Source organism: Fusarium venenatum, assembly GCF_020744135.1.
Source record: "Fusarium venenatum strain MPI-CAGE-CH-0201 chromosome Unknown EDB82scaffold_2, whole genome shotgun sequence".
Lineage (NCBI taxonomy): Eukaryota > Fungi > Ascomycota > Sordariomycetes > Hypocreales > Nectriaceae > Fusarium > Fusarium venenatum.
The window spans coordinates 8,262,472-8,277,842 of NW_027072130.1; the positions used below are offsets into that span (position 1 = coordinate 8,262,472).

Genomic DNA, 15,371 nt, shown 5'->3' on the forward strand with positions numbered 1-15,371 from the left:
TCAGTCGGAACGACAATGGAACCGGTCTGATGCCCGAAAAACACGTCTTCGGTCGAATTTCTCAAAGCCGGAAGGTGAGCAGTATTATGTTGAGAAGGAGTCCACCCTCGAATGTTTACAGCCACCATGTAAAAACCTCGTCTGCCGAATGAGAGCCCATCTTCGCCTCTAGATCGAAAAAGTGGGAGTCTGACTCGATATACCAGTCTCTGTTCAGAGGACCAAGTGGAGAAGACTACGAAGCGTGCATTTCTAGACGGCGGAATTTTAACAGCAACCTAAAAGACAACTGTTCAGAGTCTAGCCAGAGACCAACGATGGCGTATCAGACGGTGCATTGAACGGCGCCTGTGACGGCCTGCCATGAGATACATAACGGAAGAATGTGATTATGTACGAATCGGTCAGAACCGGACCAGCATTGAGGGTTCGGGGTGGCTGGGAGCGTTTGAACTCTATCTTGACCGAAGGAGGGCTTTCTCGAAAGACACCAAGAACCATGGCAGAGGCGAAAAAACGTGCGCCGACGGGAAGAAGATGTCACTGGACGGAAAGAAACGACAGCATTTTTCCAATATGACGGTTGTCAATTTCTAATTATGGTCAACAAAGCCGCAGAATTTCGGGAGATTGAATCAGAGGCTTTGAGTCAAACCATAAACTCAAAGAAACCCGCAGCCACAACGTCAGTGCCAGTGTCAATGCCATGTGGATGGTAGCCACGAGTGCCTCTACCGCGATCAAAGTCTCGAAAGGGTCTCGCGGTCCGCCCTTCAAGATTCAGCCACAGGAACTACCAGAAACTTGACAGGAATTTACAAAAGAATTTTCTCTTATTCCTATACCCCAGCCATTATACACAAGGGCTCAATTGCTGCATTTGTCAAGGCGCATTTGTGTGAGTGGGTTTCCCATTTGTAACCGAAGCCTCTGACTTTTTTGTTAAAGCCGCAAGGGAAGAAAAAAAGGCACCGACCGAGGATCTGGAAAACCGCTAAAATGCTTCTTTGAAAACCTTGATTTAGTGGCCCCTCTTCTAGTTACCGCACAGAAAAAGAAAACCCACAACGACGAGGCACAGTTTCGATGTTGCGCACAGTATGAGAAGAGAAAAGAAAGAGACAGCCTGAAAAGTGACAAAGTCCTTGGTTGAGTGGCTTGGCCAATTGGGTCAATCAGAGTTGCAGCAACACTAACAACATGACGAATGCCACCAATTCGATCATGTTGAGGCAGCAAGCGGTTACTGAAGCAGCAAGCGGTTACTGAAGCAGCAGACATGTCCTCATTGACTTGCAGTACAAGGCATTGGATGAGATTACCTTGTCTCACTGTGGTGAATCAAGTATCCAATGTTGGTCGATGAGCTGGTTCTTGTGAAGCCATCCATCTCAACTTGACAGGCAGGCTGCCGTCAATAGATGCCCTGTTTTGTTTCTGTTTCTGTTTGATTGAACCCCATCCATCGGAATGATTTTTTTCACTCCAGACCACAAAATTGAAACAAGCTTATCGGCTTCCCGAGCCCGAACAAAGAGCACATCAATCTCAGATTAAACCCCAATCCTCAAGCTTGGCAATCACGATCTTTACTCGGGCAGGCATCGGACGAGAATCGAATATTGATGGGAGGGAACTTTTGAGCAAAAGTCCTAGATTTTTTTGGTTGGATGAGGTTCTTCTTGGTCTGATCCACCGTTCCACAAGGTCAAAAACTTATGAGGCATTTGGCAAACAACCATTTTTGACGGTGTCCGCTTACGTATCTGCAGTACAGTACGTACTACAGTTCACAGTGTTTGAGCAAGCGCTTTCTATTCAATTGAGTTGTCAGGTATCCATTTCAGGCGTTCATTCATCGGCTGGGAAAAGTTGTTGATGGTGGGGCAGAAGTTGAGAGAAGAGTTTTCTCCTGTTCCGTTTTCTCTCCGTCTCTTTAGTCTACCACTACCAACTTATTGTCCAGTCTATAGACTACTGGTTTACTGGGAAACGGAGTTAACAAACTGACTGCGACAGTTATCCACTCACACCTTTATTGTTGCTAACAATGCAGAGAGCGATTCAAAAAGAATCGACTGATGGGATCGAATACAGTACCGTAGATTGATTGCCTTGATCAACAGGCACATACACCCAAGAATTAAGAAACGACAATTGACAAGGATCATTCAGGTACAAGACAAGGGGGGATGTAAGCACGGTCAGGCACAAAACCAACCAAAACTCTTTGCCCAACACCTCTTCACTCAGGAAAATCAAGGCCCTCTTTGAGTGCATGCGTCTTGCCGCCGTGCCGGGTCCCTGACTAACGCACCGTGCCTGGCAAACAAGCAGTTGAGACATTTTCCGGAACCCAGTAGGAAAAGACCCGGACTGGACTGGACTGGCTTTGCCCTTGTTCCTTGGTCTTTGGTGTGTCTCCGGTACGTACTTCCGTCGGCAGCCAGCCGGGCGGGTCTCTCTGAGTTGGACTAGTTCTTTGGAGACAACTTCAACAAAGGGCAAAGACTAGCCCATGCATGCTCTTCGCGAATCATGGCTGTGTCTCGATTCCTTCTCTTCCTCTCAATGACTCTTGACTCTGGGGACTTGATGGATCCCTGCTGTCACCCACAGAGTCCCACTCTCTAAACTAGACCAAGCGGTCGCTCTCTCGGCGACGTCCACGTACGTTCTCTGTCAAGCAAGTCCTTTCCCTTGTGTTTCGCCTCAATATGCAAGTCCAGCTACGTTAGCATTGGCATCTGCACGCTTTGTCTCTCCCCGAGGAAGGATGGATACACACACCCTTGCAAACCTTGCAAATGTGATTCAGTTCCCCGAGATCTGATGGTGTACCTGAGAGTCAAGGACACCCATCTCATGTATATAAAGTCCATCACCTCCACCTTCAATACACTCTCCTTCTACTCTGCACCACAGTTACATTCCTTCCTTTACCAATTCTTCTTCGTCGTTCACTCGGCCGGCCGTCACTCCAGACCTAGATCTGAGATCAGTCCTTACAACAAACTCACTTGCCCATTCCTTCCTTCTCTCCGCCGTGCGTTGAGTATATCAAGTCGAGCCAGTCTCCAAATCAACAAACTTTCAATAAAAAGTATATAAAACTTTTTTAAAACAGCCAAAATGTTCACCAAGTTCACCACTATCGTCGCGGCTGCTGCTGCCCTTGTCTCTGCCAACCCTCTCCCTCGAGGCGAGTCTGGCTCTTGCAGCGTCACTCCCCACGACATGTACTCTAGCAGCATTGGAGTCTTAGGCTGCAAGATCAACACCAACCGTGTCGCTTACTGGCCCGGTTCCGTTGACTGCAACAACATCTGCGTCAAGGTCTCCAACGAAGGCCGCTCCGTCTACCTCCTCAAGATTGACTCTTCCGGCGGTGCCCACGACATCTCTTACGATGCCTGGAACTACCTCGGCTTCGGAAAGTCTGCCACTGAGGACCCCCAGATGGGCGGTGGCATCAACATGGAGTACGAGTACGTCCACGCCTCCAAGTGCAAGGACCTCCTCGATGACGGCAAGCTTCCCCTCGCTGCCGCCAACTCCATGAACTACGTCGCCTCTTGCCTGAGCGAGCCCAAGAGCTGGGTCGCCCAGAACTACGAGCTGTACAACATCAACGACCCCGTCTGCAAGCACGGCGTCAACGAGAAGTGCCACCTCAACCTCGCCGTCAGCAACCAGCCTGAGTGCCCCAGCGGCCTCGGTTCCGTCAAGGAGCTCAAGACGAAGGTTGAGAACATCATGTACGGCACTGGTGAGAAGGCCGTCGCCCTCTAAATGGGGTTCATGTCTCACACCTCTTTATGTCTTATGATGATCACAATAGAAAATCGCCGCCCTAGCAACTAGATGCAGGGAGCGTATCACTCGTTACGAAAGATATGAAAAAACTCTGGAATGATATACAGGATACAAGGAAAAAAGGATTGTTTTTTGCATTTATTTTTACTTCTCATGTATATACATAGACCATTGACGATGAGTCAAATACACTACACCTTCTTTCAATTTTGTGTCTCATTTTTAATGGCCTTTTGTGATTCGTTTCATTTCATCTCATCACAATTCACAGCCTCAGTAATGAGAACTGAGACAACACTTTACTGTGTGATTTGCTTTTTTCTCTCCCGTCCATTAAACTCTGCCTCTTATGTCACAGCACTTAAACCCCCTCCTCGAAAAGGCGCCGAGCCGGTACAGATCTATGACAAAGTGTCAAATACAGCTTGAAGTAAATTTTCTCAACAGCATATTCATTTACCCCAACTGATGTTGCCAAACATCTCGATCAACTCAATCAGGCTCTCAAATATTAAGCTGGAGGCCTTTCAATGAGAACGTGGCTTACACATGTCCCCCAGCCCCAGCCCCCCTCCTTCAGCCCTTGCTTCTTCTCCCTCCCTCTTGAGGGTTTTTCACAGCCCTGCAAGGTTCAGCTCCGCAATGCTTGCTGCAATAGCCTTGTTTTCTCCTCCTTGAGATATGGACATCATTGTGCAGTTATGGATTATGCGGTGTTGGGCGCGTAGGATCATCATTGAACTACCTGTGGAGAAAAGCCACGTGCAGAAGATCAAGGCACGGTGAGTCGGACCGGCAGGGATTAAGAGACGTCATGTCGTTCATTGCTTTGCTGGCTTTACATGTGCATATTTTGTCAAAGGCAATAAACTTGGGCATCACACCGCATCTAAGTCGGCAGTTCACAATTCAGGGGGGTTTAAAGTTTGGATAGCACTCGGCAGCCAACGAATTCTGTGTGATTAACTAGATCTCTCCAGCGTCAAAGCTACGTGGCTGGGTATGAAACAGGGGAAAGGAACGAACAAAGAGAAACTAATGAGATTTCTCCTTTCTAAGTGATAGCTGAGCGCTTGTACCTGCATTTGGGCGTGTTTCATATTTTCTTTGATGACAGGCCGTTAAATGTCTGTCTTGATGGTGGTGCAGTGGGAGTGTAAAAGGTATTGAATGAGGGGTTCATTGACGGTTTGCTTTATTGTGAGGGCATCATGTGAAAACGGCAAGGAAACCGTTATGTTTTTTAAACGGTGGTGGTCTTGGCATCTTTTTGTGTTGACTTACCCTAAAGTGTTTTGATCAGAAAAGTTGAACGATAAATATCAACGTATAAGAAACTTGTCTATCTGATATAGATGATAGGAATAATAAATATGAATTTTCCCTGTATTTTAATTGTGTAGTTGTCATTGTACAATACATGGCGAAACAGTCTGTTATACTTGTTGTACACGGATGTTAATTAATGTGAAAACACAACTCGACGTTTATAACAAGAGTCACGTTCACCTGTATTTGCAAACGTTGTGCTGGTCAAAGCAAACCATCTCCCGGAAAAACAAGAAATTACAACAGGATAACTACATACTACATACCACCTCTTAGTACACAACATCATAATAATAATATCCCATACCCGATAGTTCCGCGGATGTCGGATACTGACTCAGATTCACTGCAAGATTGTAAATGCTGACCGAGACTCAACGGTGCCCCACTAGTAGTCGGCCTCGGCCGCTTTCGCCGAGGTTCTCTAGATTCTTTATCCTCTTTGGTGGTATAACCCGCGCGGGTCGGGGCCGACACTTCCATACTGCTAACAAAATTGTAAATTGATATCTAATGATGAGCAAACAAACCACGGTCTGTACCGCGTTACTAGACATAATCTCATTGCTTACGTAGAAGGCGCAAGTCAATTACTGCAGCGGCGGAAATAATCCAACCCCGCGGATATAGAAATAAAAAGACGATGACTAATGAGACTTACCCCATTTTGCACCCTGGAATCTTTAACAAACCCCACCATTCTATCGAGCCAAGTCAAGTCATGGTTCCGCAACCTATCACACATACACAGAAGATTACTCAATTGTCCATTGCTTCACTCACACAACAGACGACACGCGACCTCTTTGTATACTCAATTGTTTACATCGCCCACTATAATCTCAACACCTGCCGAATGCGCATTGAGTCCACGCCGCCACCGAACCTACGACACCTAAATTAAACCGAACCCCTCCAAAATCCGATCGCGGCGCCGTCCTTGCCCGCCTCAAGCCAAAACATGCCGTCCGATGCGACTCCAGGCTCACCGGCGGGCTCCAGCTCAGCTCTGCCTCCATTTTACTCACCAAAGACAGAGCCTGCCGATGCATCAACTTCTGCGCGCACTCTCGAGCAGTCCATAGACTCACTATCTCTCTCCCCCGCTCCCTCCACTCCCGCCTCCGCTCCCGTCTCCGCCCATCCCGATCCCGAGACCCCGATCGGCCTAGAACCCCCGCCATCACTGCTCTCTCCCTCCTTCACGCCCCCTTCTACACCCGGTACTTCTACGCCGACGACAGCTGGCCTTCGCGGTGTTCCTGTCGACAGCTCCATCCCCTCCGGAGGATGCGGATCAAAGAGACCAAAGCTACTCCCGACTCTCCCGGAGGTTGAGTGTATTGTTCGTGCCCGTATCCCCACGGTTGCAGGAACGGAGATGTTCTTGCACCTGTACACCAATAATGTGGACAACAAGGAACACCTCGCCATCGTGTTTGGTAACAATATCCGAAGCAAGAGTCTAGATGCTGTCCGGGAGGGTGAGACGGAGATGGACCGCATGGTGCGCGGCGCATACACGGGCAGGTTGTTCCCCGGTCGCACAACCAGTGGTATCGGACCAGCGACCCCTCAGGAGGAGCAGCCACCGCAGCCGTCGGATCAGCCTCCTCTGGTGAGGATTCATTCCGAGTGCTACACAGGTGAGACAGCGTGGTCAGCGCGATGCGACTGCGGCGAGCAGCTTGATGAAGCAGCGCGCCTCATGAGCCTGCCAGGCAACAAGGCCGGCGGTATCATCATCTACCTGCGACAAGAGGGTCGTGGTATTGGTTTGGGAGAGAAGCTCAAGGCGTACAATCTTCAGGATCTTGGGTCTGATACCGTCGAAGCGAATTTGTTGCTACGCCATCCTGCCGACGCTCGAAGCTATGGTCTTGCTACGGCCATGCTGCTAGATCTCGGTCATCCAGAGGTTCGATTGTTGACCAACAATCCCGATAAAATTCGCGCGGTCGAGGGTCCCAATAGAGAGGTTGTTGTCAAGGAGCGAGTAGCCATGGTGCCTTTGTCATGGAAGGGCCGTGGAGGTTTCAGAAGTCAGGAGGTGGAGGGTTATCTCAAGACCAAGGTAAGTTCGATCACGTTTTGTTTAAGAGGCCTACTAACACTGATTCGCAGATTGAGAAGATGGGACACATGTTGGATATGGCATCAGTGCCACGATAGACGCGCAAACGAAACACAAATACCAGAAAGAAGAGAGAAGGGGACTTCTGTTTGTTGCAATCAGTGGAGTTTATCGTCGTTCTTTGGGATTGATTGATGGCGTTGGACGGCGGAGCTTTGATGTATGTGTAGGTATGGTAGATAAAAACTACATTTCAACATGTCTCGAAACGATTCTACGTCTAAATTTTCGAATCGTTGGTTACATGGACGAGTTTATGCCTGCTGGGTGTCGTGGCCGATATCATGGGGCTGCAATTCATCATGAGTTTCTTTCTGATGGCCTAGTTAATGGCTAGTTTTTGCAGGAACACTGTATCATCATGGCATGGATTAGGAAGAGTCCCTTCTCGTGGATACCAAGTCAATGCACGATGCCTTCCTCACCATTAATTGTTGCAATAACAGGTAGGTACCTCTTGCTTGGGCAAGTATCACCAGTATCATTTTACGATATGCAACCCAAAGCTGCTCTGGAGAAAGATCTTTATGTCAACATTCTGACCTCGATGTTGTAATTGGTTGTGCAGATTAATACTGAATTATTATGTTCTAGAAATAATATTATTTTGCTTTTTGCTGATCTGCATGGTCTTCATCAGAGTTGATGTAGTAGTGGGTCGGGTTCTGCCGTTGAATGACTGCCGTGACGATTTATGGGCCTACGCTAAGTTGTAGTTTCCAAATATTGAACGGCGCGTCAAGCTCCAAAATCGCAGCCTCAATTTCGGTTCGCGCGCAAACTCGATTCCTCCCACTTTATGCTTCATTTCTCTACGTGAATACATTCCTTAATAAACATGCGATAACTTTTTCTTCATAAACCTCAACCGCTATCATGTCTTCCCAGACGATTCGCCTGCGTCTTGTCATCCGCAGACATTCCGTCCCAGAAGTCAAGCTCGTTTGGCCCTGCATCGCAAACGAGGACCTCACCGTTTCGAAGCTCCTCGCACTCGTCAACGAAGTTGTCCCGCTCGAGAGTAGAGATTGGGGTCTAGAGGATTATGTCGTTGAGCTAGCCGATGGCAAGGGCGATAGTTTCGAGCTGCTACATTTTCAACCCGTCGGCAAAGTTTTGAAGGAGGATGACCAAGTTTTGTACGAATCTGCATCGCTATACTCTCGAGATCTTTTAAGCTGACAGTTTGCATAGAATTAGATCACTTTCTACAGGCGACCTGAAGAGGAGAAGACTCAGTGGACGACATCAAATATCCCTTGACGGAAAACATCTTATCGATGGATTGGCTTTTGGTAGGCCTTGGTTAAGGGCGCCGCGCGACCGTCCAGCACTCGACCTGCCCCCGCGAAAACGAGCACGCATCACATACGAAGAAGAACTAGAGGAAGAAGAGGAAGATCCCAGCGAGGAAGACTCTAGCGAAGAAGATTACACTGAGGAGGATTCCGGCGATGAAGAAGATCCGTCAAAGCAGCTCTTGCTCAAAAATACTCCCTCAACCGAAAACCGGGAAAAGCCAGGCAGTGTGCGTCTGCGAGTAAGATTTATAGACACCGACCAACTTGGAGAGGAGGATGATGATGAGGTCAATGGTGATACCGGTTCCCGACCTGTGGAAGATGGGCAAGCAGAACCCGAGAGTGACGACGAAGATTCCGAGACTAGCGACGAGGATGAGGATGAGCCAGACGTCGATCTTGCCGATGAGTTGAGGACCCTACAAGCAGATAATGCCTTGATTGAGCACGCGCCTCCAGAGAAGGAGTGGACCTCTCTTCTCGAGAACAACCGCCAAGACGCACAGGCACATCTATCCGCACCTGTAATTGATATTTCGATGCTCGACAAGATTACAGCACTACGAGCCGCATTTCCTTTCACATCTCTGTCGAATGTGCAAGATGCTCTGCAAAAAAACGATAACGATTTGAAGAAGACGTACCAGGTCCTTAGTAAAACCAACAACCCAATAGTCAGCTGTGACGAGGTTTTGGGGCTTGCTATTCTTGGCTTTACTTTCAATTCCAGCGAACCCAATTCCAAACAGCCTTCGGAACATCACAACTCGGACAACGAAGATGAAGAAGAGGTGGAAACACAGACACTACGACTCCCTGGACAGTCTGAAGCCACGAACGCGAAACGACCATTGATTCAGGAGGTCAACGACGAAGAGCCCCCTTCTGCTGCACCAAGGGAAGCAAAGATGCGATCAGATATGAACACCATCTCAGGCGGTTTGGATGAAGTAGATGACACTTCGAGCTCTTCTGACACTTCGGACTCTGATTCCGACTCTGAATCTGATGAAGATTCGTACAAGGGCCCAGAACAAGATTCAGATTCGGATAGCGACTCCTCGGAATCGGAAGATGAATTGATGGATGATGCAGATAATTCCACAAAACAGTCGCTCGGCCCGGCCCCCAGAGATGCAAGCTCGAGTGACAGTTCTGATTCGGACTCAGATTCGGACTCTAGTTCTGAATGGAGCAATGATGCTGGAGGTGCGAAAGTCTCGACGGCGCGAAACTCTGATGGTAGTAGTGACAGCGGCAGCTCAAGCGACTCCGACTCCAGCTCAAGTGAATCTGATTCGGAGTCTGAGCCTGAGGAGCTTTCCTCAAAAAAGCAGCCTCAGGTAAAGCAATCGCAAATACCTGCAGCGAAGACTGAAAGCCAAGCTCCAAACTCGACTCCAGGGCGCACCGAAGATACAAAGCCGCCTGGCGCTGGGTTGACCAGGACCAAGAGGAGGAATGCCAGAAGGCGTGATCTCAAGCGAGTGAGAGCTATGCAAGCCTTGGAAGACACTCAATCTCCACCGTCTACCAACGAAGCGCCCAGCGAAGATGCTGAATTTCTCGCCCGAAAGCGTGCCCTCCTGAGTGTCGTTAGCGACGAGAGCGAAGATGTTCCAAGCCCTCCGAAAGTAACATCAGCCACTGCTCCCCCTCCTATGATTGTCGAAGTTGAAACAGAGGAAGTATCGGCGCCTACGACAACACAAGATGCAGCTCCGGCTGAGGAACCTGCTCCTCAGCGTCGCCACAAAGTCGACATGGGAGCCGGACGGCGAATGTTATTTGGTGCTCTTGGGCTGAAGAACCCCAAGTCCAAAGCTGACGAGGTTAAACTCCGCAACAGCTTAATGAAGGATGTGAAGCCGCTGCAAAACCCTCGAGTTCAAGTTGTGGAACCAAAGGCTAACGAGGCCGAACCACCAGCAGAGCAAGAGGACGAAGACCCTGAAGCGTGGCGAAAGAAGATCTCATACCGAGCAGTTGAGTGCTGCCAGGAAGATGTTACTTTGAGCGAACCGCCATTCCCGTTTGTACAACGGTGGGATCCCCAACAACAGTACACGTCCGTGAGGAAGCGAAAGAGGGCTTCACAAGACTTTAACGATGAGAAATACTATGGAGAAGACTACCATGGAGGAGACTACCAATGGAACGGCGATGAAGAGTGGCAAGATGACTCCCAAAAGAAGAAGAAAAAGTCCAAGAAGCGTAAAGGAAAGGGAGGGTACGACGAAGCATACGATGGAATGGAGATTACCGAAGATTTCTATGCTGAAACAGGAGGCAATGGCGATGAGGATGTCGTGTTGAATTATGATGACATCCCGACCAGCAAACCTCGTCACCAGGACACCCAGTTCGCAGAGATGGACGACCTCCCTTCACTGCCTTCAGACCTCACTACTCTTCCCAGTCTCGTACTGTCTGAGGTCAAGCCGGGCATGGTCATTACCTGGAAGCAACTGCTCATGTCAAAAGCGACAAAGTGGCAGCCCGAAATGGTATCGACGACTGGGCTCATCTTGTCAATCAGCGAAGACAATCATCTTCATGTCCTGTTGGCTAAGAGAGACAGAGACGAAGATGATAAAGAATATGATGAACACACAGGCCAACGGGTTTATGCAAAGTTCGAGGTGCCAGACTTTGATGAAGATGAGGACAGCGATGAGGACAACGGTCGAAGAGACATTACCTGGGAAGAAATGTCCGACCCAAGATTGGTTCAGCAAGCACCGCCAACCGACTCTTCAGAAACGATTGCCAAGGGTACGGAGCTCCCAACTGAATCTACTAAGCCCGTACAGGACGCAACGGCGAATACCAAGGTTAGCGTGAGAACATACCCTGATGAGACTATGGCTGAGGAGTTAGATACACAGAAAGTGAGAGCGGATATTGCGGCCGATTTGAAGGAACAAGAGGCTACGAACAAGCCCTCAGGAACCGATATTCCTTCTGGCCAACAGCCACCGCGGCTCGAGTTTACGGGAGAAAACAGTCAGATCAGCAGTTTTATTCCACCACCGATGGAGACGCCGAGTGATGTGACTAACAGTCCCACACGCCAACTACAAGAAACAATGCAATCAGTTGCTGGAGAGAATTTACCTTTACACGATTTGGAGGAAAGAAGTAATGTGGAGGGAAAGAAGGGAGTTAATTCAGATGACATGAACGGAGCAGATGATGCAAAAGATCTGGACGAGCCGATGCCAACAGTTGAGGATGGCTGGGATGTAACTGTTCCTGACAGTATACCGACACCAGAACTTCCAGCACTTCCCGCCAAAGATGACGTGCCTATGGATCACCGTCTTAGGGTGCCGTCGTCTGTAGGCAGCGTTCGCAGTGGAAGACAGCCACCATCAATCAGTGGCCTTGAAGATCTCCCAGAAGAGCGTGTTGAGGATTCAATTATGGACAATGACAAAAGAGCACCAAGCCCTCAGCTTTCAATTGTTTCGGTGAGGAGTAGCAGTCCTTTTCCTTCCTTGGAAGAGCTATTCCAAACGGTGAGGCAGACTCAGAGCCCAGCAAAGTTTTCACAACCGTCTGTTCCTCGGTATGTGAAGACCGAACAACACGACGTCGAGTATGAGGAAGCGATGCGAAAATTGGATGAAGGGGAGGACGAGAACGATCGTCCAAATCTTCGCAACAAATCTTTGCGTAGTCTATTGTCGCGTGCGCCACAAGAGAAGAGTGCTTTGCAGCACCCAATCAAAACTGAGGCGTCGCAAACCAACGCTGTCAAACTTGAGCAGGAAGCATCGTCACTTTCACAGGGGCTTAAAAAAGAATTACAGCGTATAGAATTCCCGCCTCTGAAACAAAAAGGCGACCAGGCTATCGAACTGAGCTCTAGCCCACCATCTGTGCAGTATACCGAACACTATGCCCAAGATAGCGAGGACGATACTTATCATGAAAGTCCTCTGCCACAAGGTGAAAGTTGGGTGCAGAAGAATTATAGCGAAGTTACGACGCGAAGCCGAGGTAAAATTCTTCCAGCGACAGCGGCACTAGCTGTTGACAAGACGACTACTGCTACACAAAGTCGGACTGCGCGTGGACGAACATGTCTCCCACCGGTTCGAGATGTGACTGCTAGTGCTTTCAGTCAGATCAGAGGACGTAGGAAGCCAACCCGCAAATTCTGAAAGGCAAGGTAGCAAATATTGACTCTGTCAACTGAAGAGACGAAACATCGGTCGCTTTGGTCATGCATCCTCAGTTCTCTTATGTCCTTAGTTTATGGAAGTTCTGGAAAGGGGAAAGAGGTCTTTTGCATCATTTAATCATCTGCCTGACCCTGTTTTTACAGGCAGGATAACAAAAAGGAACGGGCGATTAGTATTGTAGCACATGTTTATGTGTAATATAGGAACGGCGTTGGGGAATCATGCATGACAGCCTAGCGTTTGGCTGAGGACAAAAGATTAGTTAACCTGCAAAATGCATTTCGCTAGAGCTAGCATACAAAGAAATAAGCAAGTTCAAGTAAATAAAAAAAAGCCAAGATTCATCCTCCTCAAACAATTTTTCCTTGCTCAAATGCCCAACGTCTCATGTGAGGAGCATCACGAACCGATGGTTTAGTCGTGGGCCTGTCTCAGCACAGGCTTAGGAGCAAAAGCTGCATCACGAGCCAGATCATGTCAGCCAACCAAACCTCTGGAGGGTTCAGATGATGCAGCGAAACAACCCACCACCACCACCAGAAACTACCCTGAATCTACCACCCAAGTCTCCTAATCTAGTGTCTCATGAACGTATTGTAATGTCATGGCCGTTGGCTATTGTCGCGTGGTCATGTTCTTCGAGGTTGTGAGAATATATTTATTGTTCATACCATAGAAGCAATTGTGCCCTTTGATCGGTCCTTCTTTTTCTTCTTTCTTGACTTTGTGAATTGTGAACATTACTGCTGTGCTCGTCTTTGTTAAAGGGGAGAACGTGAAATACTTGGTTCAAAAGGTGGTTATATAACGACAAGATTGATCAACCTACTACGACAGCAAATATCTATCCTCCCCAATTCATACGAGATACACAAGAACATCTTCTGTACCAAATCAACACCGCAATCATGTTGCCTTTTCACTACTTCATCTTCACCCTCCTCATCATCTTGGGCTTCACAAGTACAAGTGTTTGTCTACCTACACAAACACTAGAAGCTCAACCCGCATCAACACTATCGCATTCTCTACCAGACACAACGAACATGCCTGATTCTCTAGAGGAAAGACAAGAGAGAAACAACGCCAACCCGTCTGTCTTTAACCCTCCCGTCACTGCAGCGCCTGACCAGGCGGAGAAGTTGGCGAGCATGGGTTGGAGACAGACGACTTACTACGAGTGCAAGACTAGAGACGGAAAGGAGCGCTGCGGATGGCATATCCCTGTATACAAGGCCGCTGCTGAGGGTCGAAGAGGGGAGATTGTGGGGTGGAAAGTTGTCGTTGGGATTGCTTTGGGATTGGCTATGTTGTTGTATGGAGGATGGTGGTGAGTTAGAGACCAAGATTAGATGCATCGGGCGGAGTTTGGAGTTTTAGTTTTTGGGATAGATTCGTCTTGATACCCTGTTTGTGCTGCTGGGCGGCATTCTGAATTGATTAGAAGAAGCATTCTGTATTCCCCCATATACTGTAGTCATGAGTCATACATTGTCATCATCACCTTCAAGCTTCATGAGACACGAAAAAGGTTGAAACCCGCGTGAAAACCAGAGACGTTGCTATTTTTGTTTTTGGTCCGAAACCCGAAAAACACCATTGATTTCATGCTAGTGTATTGAGCAAGGAAGGTGAAAGCGTAACTTTCAATCCCCCTCGTCGAGTCCAGATAACCCCCGCGTCCGCCAGCAAGTCCCTGTACCCTATGCCAAAGCTGACGCCAACGACGAGGATGGACCGTAAATATGACCACCGAATGCAAGCAGCCACAGGCATAACTGTGACCGCCTCTCCCCAACCAGCCCGAGGATATACACAAGCCATTTAGCCATGAATCGTTTATTTCTCCTTCTTCGCCTTGACACCCTTGACCTTTGCCGTACCTCGGAGGGTCTTTTGTCGGTTCTTGCGCTGCTTGCCTATTATCGAATGTCAGCCAGACTAAACCTTTTTGTTGTTTTTGTAGCAAATACGCACGCTGCTGTCGGGAAGCACGCTCGGCCTTGGTGGCGAGGCCAACGCGCACCAATCGGTACTGAGGCTCAAACTTCTTCATGGCCTCGGGGGAGTCATAGACGAGAGCGAAGCCAGTGGTCTTGCCACCACCGAACTGGGTTCGGAGACCGAAGACGGAGATCTGGTCCTTCTGGGCCTTGTAGAGAGAACCGAGCTTCTCACGGAGCTCCTCCTTGGAGATGTTGGCACGGTTGGGGTGGAGGATGTCACTGTAAAAACGCATCACATCGGTCAGCCCAAGTTAAATATTAAAAAACATGACAAGTTCCCCCTGTGTTGCGTTTCTTCCCGACCATCATTGATGCTTGCCCGCATTGTGTCCCATTTGCTGAACGGTGTTTATTTGTTTCGATATTGCAAATCGTTGCGTAGCGTATAAATCGAAAGTTCGAGCGGGGAGAGACGGGGAAAAGCATCGATGATGGGCGATGAGAAACAGAGCAACAGCAGAAGACGGTCTTGTCATCAAATTGCAATTCAGAGGGTTGTCACTCACACGACCATCTGCTTACGGCCCAGCAGAGGGTTGCGGATGAACTTGCGAGTTCGGAGGGTGACGGGAGAGTCGTTGTCCGCCATTTTTGC

The 15,371-nt window shown here is 48.6% G+C and overlaps 5 protein-coding genes across 5 annotated transcripts; 4 read left to right on the forward strand and 1 right to left on the reverse strand.

Annotated features, from left to right (window-relative positions):
* Window positions 1-3,132: 3,132 nt before the first annotated feature.
* On the forward strand, window positions 3,133-3,792 carry EDB82DRAFT_476221 (uncharacterized protein; the record flags this gene model as incomplete). The annotated part of the gene is made up of 1 exon (XM_025736239.1): window positions 3,133-3,792. One exon carries the CDS (start codon window positions 3,133-3,135, stop codon window positions 3,790-3,792), a length of 660 nt encoding a protein of 219 aa, XP_025586866.1.
* Window positions 3,793-5,814: 2,022 nt separating this feature from the next.
* Window positions 5,815-7,874, forward strand: EDB82DRAFT_501906 (GTP cyclohydrolase II-domain-containing protein). The gene has a single exon (XM_065608652.1). The coding sequence runs from the start codon at window positions 6,107-6,109 to the stop codon at window positions 7,412-7,414; it is 1,308 nt and encodes a 435-aa protein (XP_065465049.1). The 5' UTR covers window positions 5,815-6,106; the 3' UTR covers window positions 7,415-7,874.
* A 126-nt stretch (window positions 7,875-8,000) lies between these two features.
* EDB82DRAFT_575926 (uncharacterized protein) lies at window positions 8,001-13,205 on the forward strand. The gene is made up of 2 exons (XM_025736241.2): window positions 8,001-8,418; window positions 8,474-13,205. The coding sequence occupies exons 1-2, from the start codon at window positions 8,156-8,158 to the stop codon at window positions 12,747-12,749; spliced, it is 4,539 nt and encodes a 1,512-aa protein (XP_025586868.1). The 5' UTR covers window positions 8,001-8,155; the 3' UTR covers window positions 12,750-13,205.
* Window positions 13,206-13,348: 143 nt separating this feature from the next.
* Window positions 13,349-14,352, forward strand: EDB82DRAFT_196516 (uncharacterized protein). The gene has a single exon (XM_065607181.1). The coding sequence runs from the start codon at window positions 13,679-13,681 to the stop codon at window positions 14,102-14,104; it is 426 nt and encodes a 141-aa protein (XP_065465050.1). The 5' UTR covers window positions 13,349-13,678; the 3' UTR covers window positions 14,105-14,352.
* Window positions 14,353-14,609: 257 nt separating this feature from the next.
* Window positions 14,610-15,365, reverse strand: EDB82DRAFT_430427 (40S ribosomal protein eS24; the record flags this gene model as incomplete). The annotated part of the gene is made up of 3 exons (XM_025736244.1): window positions 14,610-14,689; window positions 14,748-14,995; window positions 15,283-15,365. 3 exons carry the CDS (start codon window positions 15,363-15,365, stop codon window positions 14,610-14,612), a joined length of 411 nt encoding a protein of 136 aa, XP_025586870.1.
* Between the last annotated feature and the right edge of the window lie 6 nt (window positions 15,366-15,371).

Excerpts from the sequence above, each read along its gene's own strand:
- EDB82DRAFT_501906 (XM_065608652.1), top strand. The coding sequence starts at position 6,107 with ATGCCGTCCGATGCGACTCCAGGCTCACCGGCGGGCTCCAGCTCAGCT.
- EDB82DRAFT_196516 (XM_065607181.1), top strand. The coding sequence starts at position 13,679 with ATGTTGCCTTTTCACTACTTCATCTTCACCCTCCTCATCATCTTGGGC.
- EDB82DRAFT_575926 (XM_025736241.2), top strand. The coding sequence starts at position 8,156 with ATGTCTTCCCAGACGATTCGCCTGCGTCTTGTCATCCGCAGACATTCC. Across the intron at positions 8,419-8,473 it reads AAGGAGGATGACCAAGTTTT|AATTAGATCACTTTCTACAG; the intron begins GTACGAATCTGC and ends CAGTTTGCATAG.